At 40.3% G+C, this 24,848-nt stretch overlaps 1 protein-coding gene and 1 pseudogene across 1 annotated transcript; both read right to left on the bottom strand.

Moving 5' to 3' along the window:
• Nucleotides 1-17,805: 17,805 nt before the first annotated feature.
• LOC129408371 (EF-hand domain-containing protein 1-like) lies at nt 17,806-22,092 on the bottom strand (annotated as a pseudogene).
• An 826-nt stretch (nt 22,093-22,918) lies between these two features.
• On the bottom strand, nt 22,919-24,848 carry LOC129408407 (phosphoglycerate kinase 1-like). The gene has a single exon (XM_055152048.1). The coding sequence runs from the start codon at nt 24,830-24,832 to the stop codon at nt 23,579-23,581; it is 1,254 nt and encodes a 417-aa protein (XP_055008023.1). The 5' UTR covers nt 24,833-24,848; the 3' UTR covers nt 22,919-23,578.

Raw genomic sequence — 24,848 nt, forward strand, 5'->3', positions numbered from 1 at the left:
GGCCATTTTGAGACAGAATTCTACAAACTGTTCAGGTTGACACAGGGACTTGAGGTGACCAGGCCTGGTGGAGCTCTGCTGCAGTGAAAGGGGCTGGCCTTGGATTTTTGAATCAACAAATGGTCCTCCCGAGCAGTTGTCTTGCGGGGTCTGCCGGACCTGGGCTTGTCAAAAACATCTCCAGTCATTTCAGATCTTTTTCTTATTCTTTGTACTTGAGGCTGAGACACATTGAAGGTGTCACCACCTCAGCAGTGGATCTGGTCTTCAGCCTCTTGATAATTAACACTTTGGTCTCAGGGTGGATCTTAGGCATGTTGTTAGAGGTCAAGTTGCAGTTGATGTGAAGGTCTGGTGTGCTGAGGTTCTTTTTATACACACCCACTAACTGATTGATCAGTAACTGATCACAGGTGAGGCTGTAATCTAGGATTGGGTGCATCATATGACAAGGCGACAAAACTTTTGTCTTGCCAAAATCTGACCTTTCTGTGTTCATTAAATGATCAATCTTTTTCAGTGAAGCAAATTTATTTTAGTATATTGAGCATAATTTGGGAGGGTTTTAGCTTTCATATGAGACATTTCTAAAACCAATCGATTAATTTAAAGTCAAGTTATAAGCTTTTGTTTCTCCAAAATGGATAAGTGACAAGACTTTTGTCAGGGACTGTATTTCATTCATTTTTCTGTTGACTTTCTGAAAAAAAAAAGTAATAATAATTAAGTTTGAAAGTTTGCTCAGGTCTAATCAGTGACGTGGTAACTAATGACCATAAGACCTATTTAAAATCTGTTTCTGAAATGTTATAGACTGCTCTGTTATAAAATAATTTTGCAGAATCTTTTAACTTAAAACAAAAGTATTCTGGATATTAGTTTACCACATAGCTGCTTAATCTCCGCGATGTCTTTGAAGTCTTAATATTTGAAATCAACGGGAAAATGAATGGGTTTTTGACTTCTTGAACCAGAGCAGGTGGTCACTGTGCAGCTCCATTAAAAGCAATATTTAACTGTCTTATGTTTTTATTATGTCTTTAATATGAACAAATAGTGAATAAGCAGCTGTAAGAGGCGTCTTCAGCACTTTTAAGACACAAGGGACAAACTAAAACTACCATCAAGAGAAACTATGCAAAAATATATGATGTGATTAATTCAAGGAAATCTAAAAGTCACTGTTGCTGTGTTTGGGCTGTGGAATGAGTCATGGTGCTTAAAGTGCAATATGTGACTTTTCTAATGGAGAGTCCGCCACCTGTTTAACTCAATATAGATGTTATTGCATTACCTAAAATACACCGTGGTATGGTTCATGGAAACAAAACCGTGACAACACCAGACTGAGCGAAAAGGTCATTTGTGAAAAAAACAACCACACAGAACAAAAACAACTCTTTTAAGGAAATTGAAATATCCGTAACTAAGTAAATGCAAGAGAGAGTAACTATAGCAATGGTCCCCAATCCCGGGCCAGGGACCGGTACCAGGCCACGAAACTCCGAACCCCCGCTTCCATACACCCATGTGCCGCATCTCTAAACCAGGACTAAAACCAGGACTAAAATCAGTATTTAACCTGGACTAAAACCAGTCCGCAAAGTATTGTTGGACATAAAACCGGTCTGTAGCGCGAAAGGTTGGGGGCCACTGAACTGTAGAACATTTCAGGCTAAGCAACAATATTTCCATGGAAACAAGCAGGTGGCGGACCCTCCTCCGGAAAAATGACAAAGGGCACCGTAATGTCCTTCAAAAACACAAAAACACTTTTAAATATGCTCAGATTGATATGAATGTTTTTAGAAATAGCTGTAAGCACTGATTTTTTGGCTTTTGAAATGAAACTTGTAAATGCTGTTCAAATCTGTGTGGATAAACTTACTCCAGTAATGTGATCATGATCTGATTTCTGCAGACGGTTGTCAAGAGGTGTCAAAATGGCTTGTAAATGAGGCCTGTGCATGAGAGTAGATGACTGTAATATTCACAAGGGGGCGCTGTACACTCACTTTTCTAGGTATCAAGCTGCAGAAATAAGAAGTTCACTAAAAACAAGTATTGAATCTGCCATTTGAAATTAATATTTGTGCCTTTATTTACTCAAAAAGGCCTAATTTCCTGTTATATACTAATGAATTAACTTCCATTAAGCAAACTAAACCAATGCATACAGAAAATGCCACAATGCCACTAGCTGTACACAATGTAGTTCAAATGGAGCTGATAAAGAACAATGGGCTGTCTGACAGCCCTTGTGAATCATTTTTGCACGTTTTAGAAACATATGATGTATTATTATTTTACATTCAAGGTCTGTACGTGTCATTTTGTCTTGTTTCTGTCTGCTTCTCCTTCTGAACTCATGGATTCTTAGACTTTTAGCAAATTAAGGAATATCAAAATTGGAGCACAGTGTTCTTAAATGTGCTGCATGTTTGTGGAACGAATGAAAAAATTATGTGCCTTGTCTTGTTAAGTGCTGTTTGAAAAGTAAATGTAACTCCGTGGTCCCCGTTTTGGTCCTTTGTTTTCTGATCGGTGTTAAAATGTTTTTTCCTCATCGCAAACAGATCCAGAGTTGTGTTTTGTTTCATTCACACATTAACACACAAACCCTGCAGATTTAGGCTCGGATCTTCTGTCAAACACAAAACACTCCAACTTGTGATGTCACGTGGTAATACAGGAAGTGCTCCACTGTGTTTTTAAACTCTATTAGAATAATTTGGTTCATTTCAGCCTTGAAATTTCCAATTTCTAGTGAACTAAAGGGCAAAAGTAACAGTTGACTTGAAAACTAAGGCTACACAACATCACAAGGTGGAACAGAGCATTTTGAGCTTTGGAGATGTAGAAAAACTAATAATAAAGGATTGCTCAAACCTTTGGGAATGAAACAAAACAACTTTGTGTATATTTGTGAGGAGGTAACAGCTTTCTGACATGACGTAAAGCTCACGAGTCAATTTTACACAGTACCACACTTTAAGAAACAATGATGTACTGTACTTTTGTAAATGCTGTATCAATCAGAGGCCCAAAACTGGAGGGGCCCCAAACCAAATTGCCCTCTGTGCCACTAATGACAGCGGCCTCAGAGCAATTAGATTTTCTCTCAATATAACTTTTAAACAATAATCATAAGAAAAATAATAATAGTCATATGTAATGGATGTAAACAAAAATGTAATTGTACTAGCAAAAAAAAAACAACTTTCACTTCTGGTTATCTAGTAGGCTACGTGACTAATAATACAAGTTTCCAATCCACCATAACCCAAATAAACAGATGTGCATATACAAGAACAATGGGGAAAAATAGACATTAAATACTAATAAAAAATATAGTTGAAAGCAACAATACGGAGGCCTTGCAGCGGCAGAAGAATAGGCAAGAGTTGGTTACTCATCTTGGCTCAAAGATTCCAATGACACCTCATTTGTGAAAATCGGACAAAAGGGTCAATAGTTAAAAGCATGAATGCATGTCCAACTTTGACCTGTTGGTGGCGCTAGATCTCCTGACCTATTGATCCCAAATTGGCTGTGAGGGACCATGAGCCTGTCCTGAACCAATAATAATATCGGCTTCTAAAACAATGGAGTCCTGCAGCTACGCAAGGCCTCCAATTATTAATAAACTATAAATACGTATTTCCAGTCTCAAATAGGCTAAGGCTATGGTTTTGATATCCCCACCTCTGTAAAATTATTTTAATATCTGGTGGGGACAAGGACCTCATAGTTTATTAACGCAACTCCACTGATATTGCTTAAAATCTTACAAAATATCCCCTGTTTTTTCATCAAATCGCACATAGCCAGTATATTAGACCATGGGCGACGAATCATTTGTTAGAAAATAATTCACTTATTTACACTTAATTATTTATTATAAAGGATTAACTGAAGAATGACTAATAAAATGATTTACAACAGATAAACAATGACAATGGTAAGTGGTGGCTTATTGTGCACCTAGACCAGTGGGTAAAGGTGTAAAGTCATTTTGGAACCAAGCCTTAGGACTATAATTTTTTCCCAAAATAATTCATAAAAATATAAAAAGAAAAATGGTTTGGGATATTTTTGACTTAAATTGTACTATCCATAAGAGTACAAATATGAAATAAAAAATGTACAAGACACGACCGAGGAGTAGGCTATATGTCACTCACAAGTCATCGTGCTTTACATCAGCGCAGGGGCCGTTTGAATAACACAGGATTATATTGTTCTTCATATAGGCTAAATATCTATCTAATTAATATCTAACCTTTAGGCTACACGTAAAACGACGCATGGTCCATTCCTAATTGAATGATTATCCTCTGAAAATGAATTGCCTGTTAGGCTATGAAGGTTCAATTATTACAGCAAAGCGCCCACCCTTGCATTTGTCAAATATCTGATCTGAATATCAGATAAAAGACAAGTCAGAGGAGTAAAGACGTACGGTCAGGAGGTGCGTCGTGCGTGGGGACCATAGCAACAGAACGTCTGGACGCACTATATAAGCGGCTGCGCGCGCTCACTTCTTCCCTTCTCTCCTGAGAAACTTCTTGAACGCTCTGCTCACGCTTGTACGTAACTTTGGTATTCATCTCTTATTAGCTCACCAGCGGTTATAAAACATTGTCACAATACTCTATAACTCTCTGTTAACTCTTTTTGAAGGTTTGAAAACGCTCCAAATCGCGACTGTACTTCGCCATGGCTGCCTGGCTGTACGACCGCTTCGCCGTCATGCCCGACCTCCCGGAGCTCGTCCCCGGAGGTAAGATGAATCAAATAACATTCAAACATGATAAATTACGATAAATATTCATAACATAGTCCATATAGTTAATATAAGAAGTTTTATCCACATGGGTGTAAGGTTTGGCTAACACAGGTTTATGAAAGTTGATAGTTTGTCACTTTTACTCAACGATTTCATTTTGGGTCATGATAGCTCGTGAAACTGCTCTAAATGTATCAACACGAGTGCGTAGTGAAAAGTTATCGTCACATTTATAGGAAATAGTTTGTCTTGTATTTTCTGAGCGTCGAAATTCATCAGGGTTTGAGCCATGCTAGCCATGCTAAATTGGAATCTTTTAAAAAATGCACATTTGATCTCCATAGAAACTCCGGTGTTTGGTTGTAATTTGAGCGTTCCATTTGAGGTTTGGTTTAGGAGGAGACTCAAATCACTGCAAGAAAACCTATAGCACCCACCATATAGCCTATAAACTATAAAAACATGCTTAATTAAAGTGTTCAACTAATCATCCATAACTATATTAATAATTATGAACTCATTCATCGAAGTATCAAAACCAAGAACCCAGCAAAATGTACTGTAGCCTAATGTTTGGTTATATTCTTTAAATTACAATTATACAGTTAGAATATTATCCAAAATGCAATGCAGCCTACTCAAGTATGACACAAGTCCAAGGAGAAATTCACAGTAAAAATGGTGTGTTCTTAGCCCTGTAGGTCTTTACGTGCTGTCCACCTGTAGTAAGCATAATCATGTGCAATGCTGTAACGTAATGTGAGATTTAGGAGGAACAATTCACCCAAGTCACTTGATTTAATTTGTCTATATGTGCACTGTAGATAATACATAGTTATAGCTACTTATTGTACAAATAATATAGTATACTCAAGTCACTTTATCTACAGTTTATTCTTGTCCATCTGCTGCACTGTTCATAACTACAGTCAGAGCCACATATTGTGCAGTTTTGTAGCCTTATAGCTTTACTCTGCTGACAGTGTTGTGTCTATTGTATTTCTTTATAGTATCATTTATCTTGATTTTGATCGCATGTTCCTGTTTTCCTGCTGTTCTTGAGCCATGTGTTGCAGTAATGATGATATCATACACAACCAAATGTATTCAGCCAGTCTGTATTGCAACCATTTGGAATACACCATAATAGATGTAACAGTAAAAATAGGGCATTTATAACTGATCAGAAGCAATGTCATAAACATACAGTTAGTTTAGACACAAACATCAAAATAACAATTCAGCCTTGCCATCTCTTGCTCCTCCAGATATACACCATACACCTTCGATTATGTTACTTAAATAACTGTAAGTAGTAGGAGTAGTATAAGTCAGTAGAGCCCGTGGTACTAGTCTGACTTGCTCCAGCTACAAATTGAAGGGTGTTTAACATTATCAAACCTGTTGCAGGGGATCCTCTGTTCCTGGACGACAGCTTCTTGGAGGAGGTCGATCTAGGTGAGTTAGAGGTAGGTGGTCCTAGGTTTCAGTTTTGGTGGGCTGATGAAGAGGACGGGAACGACGAGTCAGCTGATGAAGACTGGGACGACGGAGACTCTGGCTACGAGAGTCTCTCTGAGGAGGAAGAAGAGGACAATGATGAAGAGGAAGAAGAGAGGGAAGTGCTGATCCAGGGGATAGAAGAGATCGAAGCGGGGATCGAAGAAGAAGTAGAGAGGTAAGCAGAAGACGCCTTAGCTCGTTTCTGGACTCCTGCTGCTCCACGTCCTCCTCCTGTGGATCCTGCCCTGGACTTCATTCCTCTCAGCGGTCACAAGCGCGTCAGGGATGAAGACGATGAAGACCCCTGCTCCAAGCGGCCGTGCCTCTCCTCTTCCCACCCAGGCCCCTCCTCGTTCCACCCAGGCCCGTCCACCTCCGACCCAAGGTCCTCCACCTACAGCCCAGGCACCTCCACCTCCGACCCAAGGCCCTCCACCTCCTCTGGAACGTCTGGAGGCTTCAGGTTCCACCACCTGCTCCACGACTCTGATTCAGACGAGGACTGAACTCAGCCTCTGAGACTCAGAGCTTGGCTCAATGCGGCGACTTTTACCACCTTCAACCACGCCCATCACCCCATTGATTTATTGATTTATTGATTGATTTCTTGATTTCTTGACTGATCGATTTTTTAAAAATAGGAATCGATTAAAGGTAAGGAATACTATGCAGGATTTCATGAAACAACAAACATTGGTGATAAAACATAATTTTTCTTGTTGAGTTAACTGTAATTTTTATTCTAAATTCAAATCTGATTACTGCAGTTTTACAGAAATTCCTGCATAGTACACCTTATACTTTTTGGGCATAGGAGGGTCAGAGGTGAGAGTGTGTTTTATAGTTTTTTCTTACTATTACTATTAGTTGTAGTAATAGATTTATAACAAACAAACAAAACAAAAAAATACAAAAAAAAAAAAAAAACTAAAAAATACAAGAAACAAAAAAAAAGTAGGGAATACTATGTAGGATTTCAACAAGCAAACAACAACAACAACAATAATAATAATAATAATAATAATAATAATGATAATAATAATAATACATTTTACTCTTTTCACTGACTAAAATCTATTTAATGTGAAATTGTATTTGAGTACTACAGTTTGACAGAAATTCCTGCATAGTACACCTTGACGTTTTTCTAAATTGAGTGTTATAGTTTTTAAGTAGGAAAAAAGCAAGGATTATTTTGTAGGATTTCATAAAAACTTTGATGATAAAATGTAAAGTTTTATCATTTACTATATTTTAATTGAGTGATTGTTAACTATCTTCTTATCTTAATTATAATACATGTAATACACGATTGGTCCCCAGGTTAGTTTGTACTGAAAAATTGGTTCTAAATGATACATTAAATTTAATCAGAATACTACAGTCTGACAGAAATTCCTGCATAGTACTCCTTGCATTTACTGTATACTGTTTTTCTGGGCATAGTAGGGTTAGCGGTGAGAGTGTGTTTTATAGTACTTAATATTACAACTACTAAGGATAGGAAGGAAGGATTTGGATAAATGTGTTATACAAAAAAAATAAAAAATCTATATTATACAGAGCTTTAAGGCAGTGAGGCCATATTCTCAACAAGTGCAAATCTCATTATACTAACTATGAGAGAATGATCATTAAGAGTGGAGGTGTGACTTTGTTCACTCATATCTCCTGTTCTTCTTGTGTTCGATTCACATTGTACGGCCTTTAATGTGCCATTTCAAATCAAATCTAATGTGTATTTTTACTGAAAGTCTTTGTAAACAGTCTCTTTGGAGACTTGTACTGTTTTGAATGATTGTATCTAGAGATGTGGGTTTGTTCACTAACTCACCAGTCAGTGGTACACTCCCTGATTCTCTCTTTTTTTCTTTTTTTTTTTTTTTAAATAGTCCTATGTGTTGGTCATTAGTTCTAAGCTTTTGTAAACACTGAAGACTGTTCAGAAATAGTGAATTTGGTTGTTCTGAATGACTGTAATTGTTCTGATTCAACTGTAACTGAATGATTGTTGTTTTGTTTGAGAAAGTATGTACATTGGGTGTTTGTTTTGTTGTTTTTTAAAAGTCAGTGAACACACTCCCATCTCTGTAATTACAATTCTGCACAGTACAATTTTTTACAGTACTGTTAAGAATTGTAACTGCAGAGATGGGAGTGCGTTCAGCGACTCTCCAGGGAACAGTCCCTGCTTCTCCTCTCAAGGTTTAGGTGTTTTATTGTAAGTCATGTTGTTGACTAGTTAAAATCATTTAACTATAATAATACTAAACATGAGGTAAGAAATAATAATTGCATAGAAACTTATTTTGAATGTGCACACGCCTTAACACTGTTTCTGTTTCTGTTCCCATGGTGACTGGTTTGGAGGGGCCATCTGAGCCCCGTGGTCCTGAGATCTGATGAACCTGACGAGAATAAACGTGTCTCCAGAAGATGACGAACAACAGATGGAGCTGATGAGAAGTGATGTAATGAAGTTGTTGAGAAGAACCATGTCTCCAGAAGAAGGACAAGAGCAGATCAGAAATGATTTGATGAAGCTGACCAGAAGAACCTTGTTTTCAGAAGATGAAGAACAGGAGCTGATCAGAAGTGATGTGATGAATTTGACAAAATGAACCAAAAGCAGAACTGAAGTGATTTGATGAAGCTGACCAGAAGAACTGTATCTCCAGAAGACAGGGGCAGATTGGGACCAAAAAACTGCTCTAGAATTTTCCTCCACAAATCAGCTCATGACGGAAATTGAGGACCGGTCCATGAGGGGATGGCCATTTTGGGCTTTTCCAGAACACACAGATTGCCAGTCTGCCCCTGCCAGAAGATGAAGAATATAAGCTGATCAGAAGTGATGTGATGAAGCTGATGAGAAGAACCATGTCTCCAGAAGATGAAGGACAAGAGCTGATCAAAAGTGATGTGATAAAGCTGACGAGAAGGGCAGACCCACGGTGAAAATTGAGGACCGGTCCACGAGCAGACGGCCGTTCTGGGCTTCTCCAGAACGCACAGATTGCCAGTCCGCTGTTGCCAGAAGATAAAGAACGTGAGCTGATCAGAAGTGATGTGATGAAACTGGCGAGAAGAACCATGCCTCCGGAAAATGAAGGGCAAGAGCACATCAGAAGTGACTTGATGAAGCTGACCACAAGAACTGTATCTCCAGAAGACAGGGGCGGAATGGAATGGGAGCCCTGGAATTTTCCCCCACAAATCGATCCACGGTGAAAATTGAGGATACTAATAATACTAAACAAACATGAGGTAAGAAATAATAACTGCATAGAAACTTATTTTGAATGTGCACACGCCTTAACACTGTTTCTGTTTCTGTTCCCATGGTGACTGGTTTGGAGGGGCCAGCTGAGCCCCGTGGTCCTGAGATCTGATGAAGCTGACGAGAATAAATGTGTCTCCAGAAGATGACGAACAACAGATGGAGCTGATGAGAAGTGATGTAATGAAGTTGTTGAGAAGAACCATGTCTCCAGAAGAAGGACAAGAGCAGATCAGAAGTGATTTGATGAAGCTGACCAGAAGAACTGTATCTCCAGAAGACAGGGGCAGATTGGGACCAAAAAAACTGCCCTAGAATTTTCCCCCACAAATCAGATCATGATGGAAATTGAGGACCGGTCCATGAGCAGACGGCCGTTCTGGGCTTCTCCAGAATGCACAGATTGCCAGTCTGCTGTTGCCAGAAGATAAAGAACATGAGCTGATCAGAAGTGATGTGATGAAACTGGTGAGAAGAACCATGCCTCCGGAAAATGAAGGGCAAGAGCACATCAGAAGTGATTTGATGAAGCTGACCACAAGAACTGTATCTCTAGAAGACAGGGGCGGAATGGAATGAGAGCCCTGGAATTTTCCCCCACAAATCGACCCACGGTGAAAATTGAGGACCTGTCCATGAGCAATGAGAAATGATTTGATGAAGCTGACGAGAAGAATCATGTCTCCAGAAGATGACGAACCAGAGATGGAGCTGATCAGAAGACCGCCAATAACCTTAATAAACCTTTTTCATGTCATGTTTATTGAATAAATAATATTTGTAAAAAAATATAAATTAATCGTTTTGATGATTTTTGAAACAGCACAATGGTGAAGTGAAGTGGCTCTCCCATGTCATGTAACTAAGCATTTAGCAGCCTTGTCTTATATGTCTGAAAAGCACCTGGGCAATGCAGATCAGATGTCCTGCCCACTGACACCACAATATTAAGTGGTAAAGTGGGAATAAAACCAGCTATCTTCTGCTTCTTGTGTGTATGCATAGCCACTGCACCACAACCACAAATAAAAGATGTATGTTAAAAAACAGTAAACTTTATTGGCAATCTGATTAATTATTATGTAACGCATTCTTGGTTGGTTAAAGGCTTTGCACCTGATTTTTAAATAGTTATAAATGGATCTACACTCTTAAGAAATGAAACAATGAAGTTGTTCAAACCACACATTTGTTTTGGTTTTATTTAAAAACATTCTTCTTCAAGTTTAAGTATGTTAAATTGTATTTAAGTAATAGATTAACTTTCTAAATGAATGTAACACTATAATGTTTATGTAATTAATAGTATTGTGTTGGTTTCATTCAAAAAGTTGACGCACACGACAATCTTTGCACGTGCGCATTTCCTGTACGTCAACATCACGTTCAGCGACGTCCTTCAACATTCAACAAATCGTAATTAATCCATCAAAATATTGGTAAGTGCACTTTTTAGGATATGTTATTGAATCAAAACTTTTGGACAAGATATCGGCTGCATTTGTAGTGTTTTTGTAAGACAAATGTTTTAAGCTTGTCTGAAAGCGCGTTAGCCAGCATCTCGTTTTGCATGTGTCAAATACTTTAAGTCATTTAACTGTTAAAATTAATCCCTTTTCAAACCACAGTAGTTTTCCGCAGCAATTAAATGACCAAACATAACGTGAACCAATAACTGTTCCGTCATTCACATATTGTTGAACGTAACACAGCTACTAATCTATAGCTGCGCGTGCCTGAAGTACCGCGCGAGCCCGCCTCTGTTCAGGCTTTGTTCGGCTTCGCTCATGTCACGTTGCTCTCAGGCAAGACCTAAGAAACATGTCAAATATGAGCGAATTCAACTTTGGCAATTCGAAAGTCTAACAACATCTCCATTTGAAGAGCGCTAAATAATCCCCCAGAACCAAAGCGGAGACGGGGTTGGCGCGTGCGCAGTGCAGGTATGAGTGTGGGTGCGCGCGCGCTTCCGTCTCCGTACAGTTGACTTGTTTTTTCTCTTTACTCCGGTCCTGCGGTTCAGCTCAGACGAACAGCGTTGGTTCGCGCTTTTTGTCAATACATTTCTTTTTTTATATAATTAAAAAAAAAAAAGGTTTTAAGTGACATTTCAAAACATACAAAAACAATATAAAATCAAAAATAATGTAACAACAGTCTGGAGTTACAGGGTCTTATTTAAACATGCATTTGGTATTGACATTTTTATGTACTATGTTGTTTTACCACTGTCATTCATGAATACATTCCATTTTCCCATTGCTCATCGTATTTGTACCCTTTCAGTTTAAGATTATATGTTATTCTTTCCATCAGTAAAATATTCTCCACAATCCTGATCCAGTCTTTACGGAGCCCGCCCGATGACATCCCGATCACGTATGCGAAAAAAGATATTAAATCGTGGCCTCAAATTACTATTTCGTTCCCACAGTATATAATTCGTTCCCACACTTTAGCTAAATCGTTCGCATGTTTAAGCTATATCGTTCGCACATTTTAGATATATCGTTCGCACGTTTTGATTAAATCATTCCCACATTTTAGCTAAATTGTTCCCACGAATTAAGAAAATGCCGCCAATAAAACAAAACAGGGCGTGGACCTCGGACCTCAGCAGACACAAATAAAGGTAAGATATATCATTATTTATATGTTTTTTCACCCCATTTTTGACAACGTATATTGTTCCCTACTCAAATGTATGCTTATGTAAATGTAGTCTTATATAAAATCCAGGATCGTGTAGTAGCGTGGTATAGAGTGCATGCTATAGCTAAATAAAAAAACAAAACAAAATGCTCTAGCTTAAATACTAGCGAGCTAATGCTGCTTGCTTATAGTGGAAATGTTATGGAGTAAAGTGACAGTAAAATTGGCCCAATTGTTTACTGTGTCTCTCTTACTTTGTCTCCAGTAGATTAGACTACTGTAATGGACTGCTCACTGGTCTCTCCAAACGAGCTGTGAGACAGCTGCAGAACATCCAGAATGCTGCAGCTCGGGTCCTTACTCGAACTAGGAAGTACGAGCACATAAGTCCTGTGCTCAGGTCTCTGCACTGGCTTCCTGTGCCTCAGAGAATAGACTTTAAAGCAGCTCTGCTTGTGTACAAGTCTCTCCATGGCCGAGCACCAAAGTACATCTGTGACATGTTAGTGTCATATGAACCATCTCGCACTCTGAGGACCTCAGAGACTGGCCTCTTGCTGGTGCCCAGAGTCAGAACTAAACAAGGGGAGTCAGCGTTTCAGGTTCATGCAGCTAAAACCTGGAAAAGTCTGAACATGTGAGACAGGCCTCTTCTGTGACGCTGTTTAAATCCAGGCTCAAAACATTTCTGTTTGACTGTGTATATAACTGAAAGGTTTTCATTCCGCACTCTTCTCTCCAATTTATGTCTCTCTTTTTTAATTTTAATTAGTTTTTATTATGATTTTAATGTATTTCTTATTCTGTAAAGCACTTTGAATTACTTTGTGTACGAATTGTGCTATACAAATAAACTTGCCTTGCCTTGCCTTGCCTGTGTGTTCATGTAGCAATGGATGCTCAACTGCTGCTTTTTTAAGGGAGCGTAACACAGAGGAGGGAGTCATCCAGACACTGAAGGATGAAAATGTAAGTTCTCTGTTTTTCCACCTCAGAACATTGATCTCGTAACATCTATAGCCTACAATACAAGTGCCAAACACACATCCATGTAGAATGTAAGATACCGATTTGGATGAAATGCGAATAGACCTGTATAGACCCAGTGTTAGCCCCCGTTTCGTCTTAGCGTTAGCCGTCTATCACCACAAACTATGAAATACCAGGACTGTTTTGAAGACTTACAACCACTCAACTACACGTGAGTAACATCAGAGCCTGATAGAAATCATTGCCACATGTAGAATTGTTTTTGCATTGTTCATTGACGTAACGAATAGCATCGAAATTAAGTTATATGCTAACGACCACATAATAAACATTTCGTAAATCTAACGCTATGCTGGACAATAATACACAAAAAAATAAAGAGGACCACAACAGTTTGACAAGAAACCCCTCGATTTATTTCATCCAGAGCCACATAAATCCTGCATACAGTGAACTTTAAAGAATAGTGCTGATTGACACATATAAGTAGACCGTGTCCTCAGCATCAAGCACCTCACTCCTGGAATAACTCTGGCACTTTGTGTCAGGACCTGATAAAACTTTACATTTATTGTCCTGAGTATATATTTAATGCATACCTTTATACATGGTTATGCTATTACCATGATACAATGTGTAACACATGCGAAATGGAAACATGTGAAATGGAAGCGTCTCTCGCTAACTTAACGTCACTTAGGCTAATGTTTACCTTTATCAAATGCCTCAACAGCTAAGAACTAAACCTTTTCACAAGTTCCTCGCGTGTTTAAAGTGTTTATATAGTGATATCACAATTTTTCAATTTCAACTAAATTTCAATGCTAAAGAATAGACTTGATGCATGATACAGATTCTGTTACTACAATGACTATTAAAAACACTTCTTCAGATGATAGAATGTGATTTTCAACATTAAATAATAGTACTTTTACATTACCATACAGCAGACATGTCACACTCAGGCCAGGGGGCCAAATTTAGGCCCGCAAGTAATATCAGAGCTGGTTCGCCGGCTCAAGACAGGCTATAGAGGCATTGTTTTATTTAAAATGTTATTATTTTATATTATTACTTCAAAGTTTAAGCAAACCTATTATTAAACATCTATTTTAATAAGAAAATGTTTAACTTTACATATCTCGAAAAAAAAAAGCAAACATGCAGATGTTGTCGAAAAATTTCAATAAATATTTAGTTTGGCCCATGGCTTAGTCCCAGTTTTTAATTTTGGCCCTCTGTGAATTTGAGTTTGACACCCCTGCCATACAGTCTTATATCATTGTCCAGGTATGTTTCATAGTGTTCCAATCTTCTATTTTACGCCTTTTCTGATACAGCTCAAGAAAAGTTCATTTCTGTCCTGTGAATGTGACGTTTTTCAACATTACTCAAATGAGCAACAATTACCAAATTAGTAATCAGTACAAATGTTTGTATCGATTAGTACGTGCTTTTAAATACTTTTAATAATCCTAGTCTACATGTTGTCTTTAATTAGGGTGACCATATTTCCGTTTGTGAAAACCCGGACTTTTCAGGGGGGGGGGGGGTTGTGTATGAACGCGTATTGTGTATTACAGGCGGGTAGTAATTACTAATTACACACGGGTGGGTCAGGACTAAACCAGGTCTAAACCAGGACTAATTTTGGACTTAAGAGAGAAAACGCCGAGCAAAGAAAAAGCGCGATCAGGCGATTGCCGCATTTAACTCCGTGAGGTGCGGAGCTGAGCTGGTCCTTTCTCCTGCGTCACCTCCGAGCCCGTCCTGACGGTGAGTCCCGTTTCAGTTCTGCTTTAGTCCTGGTTTAGTCCTGTTTTAGTCCTAGTTCAGTCGTGGATTAGTCCTCCTCTTCAGTCCTGGAATCAGTCCTGGGTTAGTCCTGGTTTAGTCTTGGTTCAGTCCATGGCGTAGGCAGCGCAAAAGTTTGATATAAACTCACTTTAACGGGCAGGTGCGGTCCTGTACTGCGCAGGTGCGGTGTTGTACTGCGCGGGTGCGGTGTTGTACTGGGGGTCTCCAAAAATGGACCCGTGCGGGACTCTGCGCTGTTGGGCTCCATTACAGAATAAATGAATCTTCAGTTTGTTACATAAAGAAGAAGGAAAATAACACAAGGACGACAGCAGCAACAAGTTTTAAGAAGGAAGTAAAAAGGGTTGCACCTGTCCTGTCTGAGAAAAGTGTATAAAGTGTGTGCTGAGGGGTTTTACAGCCTTAACACAGATAGAAAAATTGTAAAATATAAAGTTGACTACTTCGTGGATTTCACCTATCGCGGGTTATTTTTAGAACGTAACCCCGTGATAAACAAGGGAACACTGTACTCTCACCTCCCAACCTGTGCACATGGTCTCCCACTTGTCCCGACCGGGACAGAAAACGGAGAATTTCTTGTACAAGTCATTGTTAAATAAAGGAAAAAACACAATTTTGGGTCTATTTGACCCACTAGGAGAGCGGGAGGGTTAAATAAAGGAAAAAACACAATTTTGGGTCTGTTTGACCCACTAGGAGAGCGGGAGGGTTAAGTAATTATGTTTTCTGCTTGTTTTTGAACATTTTTTAACATTCCAACAAAAATAATTTACTGTTCTTCAGATTTACCTTTTTGTCAATGGCTCATCACTTGTACAACTCTGCCCTCTACAGGCAGCCAATGAAATGCCACCATAAGAATTCACTCAAGAGATTTCTAAGTTGCATTGAAGGCTGGGTCCAGAAAAGTAAAATTTGAATTAAAGCCGCACGCGGCGATGGTGGCCCTCGCCCTCTGAGAAGATTGATAGAGTTCACGTTTATTAAATTTCATATTTCATTACATTCAGGTCTGGATCACGCAACAGCGCCCCCTTGAAAATGTATATTTTAAAATGAATGGGAGTCCGAGAGGCAAATTTTGTTGTACGGTCACGAAAGCCTTCATTTCCTGTTTTTTCGGTGACCTGTCACGGCCACAGGCATTGTCCTAGAGAACAGTCACATTATCTTATTTTAAAGGTATACTATATAATTTTTCTGGTGGACAAGCTGTCGGTCTGGGCAGCTGTCGGGAAGAGAGAGTGGCGTGCCGGGGCGGTCGCGAGTCCCCGAAGCTCGCATGGGAGGGGAGTGCGCGCCGGGGCGAGGGCCACCATCGCCGCGTGCGGTTTTAATTCTTTCTTTGTTGCTCTTGTTTTTCTTTCTGAACTTCTTTGTTCTCTTGTTTCTTTCTGAACTTCTTTGTTCTCTTCATTTGTTTGTTTGTTTATCTTCATTTATTTATCAAGTGCCATTGGAACCAACGCGTTTCGGATAATTTTAGGTCCTTCATCAGGGTCAGGCACTGAAAGCAACAATTGGGAGAGATGTTTCCATTCATAATGTCGCTGCAGAAATGAGAAGTGGATGCTGCGTGTGTGTATATATAGAGACAGGGAGGGGGGATGTTTGTCCCAGCCAATCCCGATCCACTCCATCCCTGCTGTTGTAGTAAGGCTCTGTCGCCATCAAGTTGTCTGGGGCTGTATTGCCACCAAGGTTCAAAAAATTGTGAGCACTGTCACTATAATTATATTAAATATATATATTTTTTTTTATTTATTAGATATCAAAAAAATATTATTTGTGCCTAATTTGTATTTAATAAATTTAATTCCACCCCAGTATCCAATTATTTATTTTTATTTTTTTTATTAAGGCCAAACTAGGGTTGGGGTTAGGGTTAGGGTTAGGGGTTAGGGTTAGGGTTAGTCCGGGCCAGTCCAGTTTCTGGTTGAGTATCAATTTAGGTTCCCACACTCATCTATCAATTTGAGGTTCCCACGCCCATATATCAATTTAGGTTCCCACGCTCATATATCAGTTTGAGGTTCCCACGCCCATCTATCAATTAAGGTTCCCGTGCTTATCTATTAGGGCTCATCTGGGGGGATTTACACAGACGGAGGGCTGAAACCACCACTCCCCACGTAAACGCAGGTAGCGAGCAGTGGCCTGGTTTCCCAGAGGCCATCGTCACGAGGAGGCACAGGCGGGTAAATAGTTTAAAGGCACCATCCCCAGCTGGGAACGGGAAATGCACGGGCCCTCTACTCGGACTCAAGCCCAACGCCCTCCGCCGTTCTCTGTCAGATTTTCTATTGGTTCTTTTACCATTGTCATTTGTTTGTTTCTGGTCTTTTTTAGATTTGTTGTTCTCATTATTTGTGTTTATATTTATTGTTTGTTTCGTCTCATTTCTGCAGTCATAGTTTCATCTCTACATCTTGAATTTGTTTTCATTTACTTCTTTCAAAACTTTTTTGTTCTCCTTTTTTAACACAGATTTTTACTGGGGTAAAGACAAGAAACCAGCGCTGTAGAAAACAAAACAGCAGACAACAACCGTTTAAACAGTACTCTACCTTGTTAATCCAATGTAATTATAACCGTTTTACTCAGTGCATGGACTAAAGCCAAAATACCCCTCCCGCTCTCCTAGTGGGTCAAACAGACCCAAAATTGTGTTTTTTCCTTTATTTAAAGTAGATCATCAATCAATATTTTGGTCTAAAAAGATTTACTGATATTAGCAGTCTCATTTTCTACACAGACATTTTAACAGAGATTAATTCAGAGATGAGGGTTCAACCACAGCATCTTCACCTACAAGACAAACAAGAAGGAAAAAGTGAAAACATGTTATTCTTATTGGGCAATTTTGACAACATGATTCATTTTACTGGTTTCAGGCACAATTTTCAGGCAGTAGAATATCTGACACTTTTTACTTTTTTATGTTGTCATTTTTTCTCATGACAGAATAAAATTCTGTATAGTACTTGTACAGAATTAATTGGTTCCTTCTTTCACACATTAGAAAAAAAGGAAACTGGGGATAAAAATGTTATATTGATATGATATTATTTTTGCGGTGAATATTTTTTACTTAGGCCTACCGTGTTTCTCTGTGGTGTCTGTGCCGAGTCCAAACCGCCTCCTTAAAGAGTCCAAGGTCTCTGTAGGGACCTGGCTCTGGATGGACTCCAGATAGGTTAACACGTAGCGGTCAGCATCGGTCAGCACAAAGCGATGGCCGAACACTGGAAAACAAAAATCAAATATGGTCGATTCTATTTTCTATGCAAAAATCAATAATTTTTCATATAAAATAACAAGGCATTCTGCCACACAACTCTATGGAGTTTTAAGATGTCAGTGCTCAGATGTATAATCCAGTTTACCCTCCACTGTGGCGCCGATAGCGAAGTCTGTCGGGGAGTAGAATTGTGGGCTCTCGGTGGATGAGTCAGGTTTGGGGATGCGCATCTTTTCCAGGAACTTCCCTCCGATGAACCCACTGTTCCGGGAGGACTTTTCATAGATGCTGATCATGTCGTTGGCCAGGTAGTAGGACAGGACAAATGTGCGGTCTTCATCTGCTTCAATCGGGGATTCCTAAATTCATTCAAACAGCATTGTTAAAAACTACCTTATGTTTATTGCTGATTATTATTTGATTATATTAGTTAGTGCAGTAACTTCGTAAAATATGATATACATTTTGAAGTGTAATGTAATGCAATTAATGTAACTGGAGGGACAAAACATTGCACAAAATCTGGTACAAAAAATTGGAAAACATTAAAATCATGTCTGAAGGAGTGGTGCAAGAAACAGAAATGTTCAAATAATTTCGAATTGTCAAGATAAAACTGTTGGGCAAATAACTTGCACACAATAGAAAGAGTGGCTATCATTTTTACTCAAGTTAAAAATACTTCTCCACTGTAAAATATATTTTTGAAGCTGGAGTCTAAATATTATTCAGATAAGTACAATGGCCCAGTCTGTCTCACCAGTTTGGCTCGGTAACGCAGTATTTTGTTGTGATTCTCCAGTTGTTTAATCACGTTCTTTTTGGGAGGCGTTGGGACCAGGCTCAGGCAATTCTGCAAAGAGTCCTCCAGGGTTCCAAAGCCGTTGTATGGTGGCACCTGCAGCTGTAACATGTGCACAATACAGTACAGCACAGTCAGGGAAAACGGCAGTGTTTTAAACTATTAATACTTTTACAGTGAAGATGGTGTGAAAACTCAAAACATGATTAATACGTGTGTGTGATTAAAAACTGCTGGCTAACTGTAGCTTTAATGTTCTTTGATTCGTTTAACAGTGCAAATCAACTCAGCAGCAGTAGCAATAGAAGTAGTTGTTGTTCACTTGTGGAAGAAATAAAAGTCATAAATAATTTTTTTTTCAATGTCTCATCTTATCTAATTATCATAACTGTTTCCTTCCTCATTTGAGTCACAATGCACGCTCAGTCAGTTTGGTCTGAACCTGCCACTGAGGAGCTCCATGGTTTGAGAACCACTCCTCTATCTCTGTCCTCATATTTGAAGTAAACATTTTGGATATCTATTCTATTAATAATAATTGTAATTTTGATGAATCCACAATTACAACATTCATGTAAATTGTTATTTTTGTTTTGTTTGTATTGGTTTTTACTTTTACTCTGATCCACAATTACTATTATAATAACACCTCTAAGAAAAGCCTTAACTTGCAGTGTTGTTGTAGTTGTGTACCTTCTTCTTGTCTGCTGGCTGTGGTTCCTGGCGGGTGGGTTCCACTGGCCTAAGCTCCATGTCAGGATAGTGCCTCTGATAGTACTGTTTTGTGAAGTCATCACAGTCACACAAGAGGAAGTGTCTCCCTAGCATGCTTATCTTCTGACCCAGCTGGAAGTCCTGTGGAGAGTAGTATTCTTCTACCTCATCTTTGGACACCTCCAGGACACAGGTGGGGAAGTTACCTGCACAGAGGACAAAGATATTCATTAGGGCTGCATATTCAATAACTATGTCCAAGATTGCAAAAAGTCTAAACACAGAAAGAACTGATAATATTCACTTTCCTGATATCTGTGCCATTTTAGGACTTTTGACCAATCAAAAGAATATTCTGAATAGCTAATTACACCTAAGAATAATATAACAAGCTTGTGAAGCCATATCCTTCAGAAACAATTCTTAATCATGAGAATGTTCTATCTAGGACGTAAGAGCACATTACTTATGTGTGCTTTGCTCTTCTTGGGCAACCGCTGTCTCCTCATGAGGATGGGAAAAGGGTCTCGTCCGCTGTTGGGCTCATGCACCTCTCTGACCTCCACAGTGTCATCCACCAGGTAGTAGTGAATGGTGACCGGGCGCGTGTCTCCAAACAGAGACTCAGAGTCGTCCCACAGCCCAGAGAAACGCAGCACCTGCCAGGAGAGAGAGGGGAGCTTTTGCTACATGTCGAGTAGGAGACTATGTAGTGGCAGGGTGGGGAAGTGTGTGTTCAAAGTATTCCTGTTGACAATTAATATTTTTTTATTTTATGTACCTGTTCTGCTGTTATTGCATTGTTTGATATATATGATTATTTCATAATGTAGTCACATTGTCATTATATGTTGCAGCTTAAGTAAAAGTTATTCCCCTGGCCTGTGCACCCTTCTCCTGGGCTCCTGGGTGTATCCGTTACCTTGCGGTCCATGGTGAGGAACTGGTTTGACCCGGTCATATTCGGAGGGAGTGGTGAAGCTGGGCACGGGTTTGGTGCGGTCTGTGATATATGGGTCTGAGGGCATGGGCTCCGGCACATTTAGAATGATGCCTTCACTGGCCAGGAACTCCTGTCGAGGAAAATGTCCAGCAATGTCTTCAGGTTAAGTTAATTTGACTGCAGTCTAAAATATAATTTATTTGCAGGGTTTTGCCACAGAAAGCATCAAAATGAGGTAGCTTTAAAAACCTGAATACATTGTAATATGGGACGTATATGCTGTTGCGTCACTCAACCTTATAATGATAAATTATAAATAATTTCTTCTTCTTTCATATGTATACACTGTACCTTAGTAAAAGCGTCACAGTCCACGATGTGGTATTTGAATCCATACACTTCCATGTCCATAGCTACATTCAGATCAGTCCAGGTGTAATACTCTCCAAACTCATTCTTGGGCAGGCGCTGGCGCTTGATGCGTTTACCCTGTGGTATCCCTGAATTCTCCACTGTCGGCTCGATGACGCACATGGTGTCATCCTCCAGGAAGTAGTAAATGACCACAGAGCGAACCCGGTAGTGCTCCTCTGGGGAGTACAAGACGTCCTCCGTGAAGTACGCATAGAAACGCAGCACCTGGAAGAAGAATAAGGAGAGGATTTACAGTGTAGGAAAAACAATTATTAACAATTGACCAGCCCTAGTACTGTAGGTGTCCTGTACCTTCTTGTCCAGTACCACATGGGCAGGGATAAAGTCCTCGCACTGGCTGATGTCATAGGCATCATAGGAGGCCTCATGTTCTTGTAGGGGCAGCTGGTTGAGCTCCTGTAGTCTGAGCTGAGCAGACAGGAGGGGGCTCTGTCCAATGCCTATGGTGGGCCGGCGGGGCAGAGCATAGCCATTCTTATATCCCAGTGTCTGTGGCCGGTGGAAAGCTGTCTTCTGTGTTAAGAGACAAACAATGGATGACAAAGCAGCAAAAATGGTAAATATTCTGGTCACACAATATAATTAAAAAGTTCACCTAAAAGCTTATCTAAACTCCAGCTAACATCAAGGTTAAATAACTAGTGTTAACAAATGCAGATGAAGGAATGCACACAAAAAATACACTTTGCTGAAATTCTCGCTGGTTTCGTATATTAAACGATTTTTAAGCAAATCCACGCCATGCTCTAGAAATTTCTAAATAAATTACTAACGCTAAACTTTTTTCTTCTTATGTAACGTTAGCTAGTTTTAACATGTTTTACCGTTACATCCTGAAAGCTGTATCCAGGCAGAAAAGGCAAACCATGGCTATTCCAGTTCCACGACATTTCTTCTTTTTCATATATGTGTTATATGTATCAGTTGCAGCTGTCAGTAGTGTGTTGTGTTGCGCGTTGTGCCGGTCTTATAGTCTTTTAGTCTTTTAAAGACTCAAAGGCTCAAAGACTCAAAGACTTAGAGTCTTAGAGTCTCATAGTCTCACAGTCTTTTAGACGTTTAGTCTTTGAGTCTTTTAGACTCATAGTCTCATAGTCTTTTAGACTTTTAGTCTTTGAGTCTTTGTTCTAAATTTCGTGACCGTACAACAAAATTTGCCTCTCGGACTCCCATTCATTTTAAAATGTGCATTTTCAAGGGGGCGCTGTTGAGTGGGGGGGCTTTGGGCATAGTCGCGATGCCCATTTTATCAAATTTTTCGCCGGACCGATCGATCTGATACCCAGTTTGGGGACTTTTTGTCGATGTTCAGGGGGTCAAAAATGCGATTCAATGTGGGGAAAAAGAATAAAAATAATAAAAAAAGCCGCAAGCGGCGATGGTGGCCCTCGCCCCGGCGCGCACTCGGGGGGGGGGCTTTGGGCATAGTCGCGATGCCCATTTTATTAAACTGAGCGTCTCTCGTAGAGTCTGTGACTCAGAAGGAGCGAGACACAAACAGTCGGTCAGTCTGCAACATACCGAAGCACAAAAGCACTTAAATAAAGGAAAAAACACAATTTGGGGTCTGTTTGACCCACTAGGAGAGCGGGAGGGTTAAATAAAGGAAAAAACACAATTTTGGGTCTATTTGACCCACTAGGAGAGCGGGAGGGTTAAATAAAGGAAAAAACACAATTTTGGGTCTGTTTGACCCACTAGGAGAGCGTGAGGGATACAGACACATTCACACAGACAGAGGTGGACGAAACAGCCAAAACCAACACTACACTGGGCCAGTAAATAGTCGTAATTCTTAGTTTATTTATATTTTGTTTGAATAGTTAAAGATTCAAAGATTAACCACATCTTCATCCTTGAAAGTGCTTTTGTTGTGGCTATTTTAGTAGATTATATGCAGCAGTTTCACAACTCAATATGAAAATAAGAACCAAAAATGTACAATCTTATTATTTATTCTTAAAAGGAGACATTACTTGGGCCCATTTGGAATTACAAAGCAGCATCCTGTCTTTTCATTTAATCATCTAGACACAAATATGGTTTAAATAGGGCATCATAAATAATAATATTACTGGATTTGTGTGTGTGTATAGGTCAGCCAATTAGTTTTAGTTCATTTGCTTCTTCGGATTGTCAGGCAAATTAACAGGAGAAAAAAATTTACAGTGAAAAATTCCACAGTAAATTTAAATTGCACGTGGCTCTAAAGATTTAAAGAACGGAGCACAGTTACAGACTTCGATTCTTCGTTGTGACATTGCCCTAAAACTCTTCGAGATACTTGTTAGAATACACGTAAGTACAGTAGGTCCTATGTAAAGGGCTGTATTGGGCTGAAGCAGAGTAAACTAGTGCAGAGTAGAATCCACCTCAATCTCTTTCATTCACACAGACAGAGGAGAGGTTTAGGCACTGCTCAGAGCGTCCACACCCGGCAGCACTTTCCCTTCCAACAGCTCCAAACTGGCTCCGCCCCCTGTGCTCACGTGACTCACTTTGTCCTCTGTGTTCCACTTGGCGCAGCATGTGGCAGTGTCACCCCCTCCGATGATGGTGATGCAGCCGGACTTGGTCGCTTCCACCACTTTGTCCATGAGGTTCTTGGTCCCGTTGGCGAAGTTTTCCCACTCGAACACGCCCGCAGGTCCGTTCCACACGATCTGTTTGGCTCTGGCCACAGCCTCAGCGAAGGCTTTGGAGCTCTCAGGTCCACAATCCAGACCCAGCCACCCAGCAGGGATGCCTCCAGCGACTGTGGCTGTTCCAGTGGCTGCTTTCTCGTCAAACTTATCTGCGGTGACGAAGTCCATGGGGAGAGTGATCTTAACGCCGTTCTTCTCCGCTTTGGCCATCAGGTCTTTCACGATGCCAGCGCCCTCCTCGTCATACAAGGAGTTACCAATCTCCATGTTGTTGAGGACTTTGAGGAAGGTGAAGGCCATTCCTCCTCCAATGATCATCTCATCCACCTTGTCCAGCATGTTGTTGATCAGCTGGATCTTATCTTTCACCTTCGCCCCTCCGAGGATGGCCAGGAAGGGCCTCTGTGGTTTCTCCAAAGCCATGGCGAAGTACTCCAGCTCCTTCTTCATGAGGAACCCAGCAGCTTTTTGCGGCAGGTTCACGCCAACCATCGAACTGTGAGCCCTGTGTGCGGTGCCGAAAGCATCATTCACATAAACGTCTCCCAGTTTGGACAGAGAGGCCCTGAACGCATCGATCTGCTCCTGAGATGCTTTGGTCTTGTTACCAGCGGGGTCCTTGCCTTTGCCCTCTTCAGCGACGTGGAAGCGCAGATTCTCCAGTAAAATGACTGAACCTGGGGCAGGACTGGCACAAGCTGCCTCCACCTCAGCGCCCACACAGTCCTTCAGGAACGTCACATTTTTCCCCAGCAGAGTCTTGAGCTCTGCAGCCACAGGCTCCAGGGAGTACTTCTCAGGCATGGGGTTTCCGTCAGGTCGGCCCAGGTGACTCATCAGGACCACAGACTTTGCCCCGTGGTCCAAACAGTGCTGGATACTGGGGACCGCCGCCTTGATCCTCTGGTTGTTTGTGATGTGCTTGTCCTTCATTGGGACATTGAAGTCAACTCTCATAACAGCTCGCTTTCCGTTGACATCCACGTTGTCCAGGGTGAGTTTCGTGGACAGAGACATGTTTGCTGCTCGGTTG

Source organism: Boleophthalmus pectinirostris, unplaced genomic scaffold (genome assembly GCF_026225935.1).
Source record: "Boleophthalmus pectinirostris isolate CB_2022bp ecotype Guang Dong unplaced genomic scaffold, ASM2622593v1 HiC_scaffold_16, whole genome shotgun sequence".
Taxonomy (NCBI): Eukaryota; Metazoa; Chordata; class Actinopteri; order Gobiiformes; family Gobiidae; genus Boleophthalmus; species Boleophthalmus pectinirostris.

What these genes read in the sequence shown, in the direction of transcription:
- LOC129408407 (XM_055152048.1), bottom strand. Translation starts at nt 24,832, where the DNA reads ATGTCTCTGTCCACGAAACTCACCCTGGACAACGTGGATGTCAACGGA.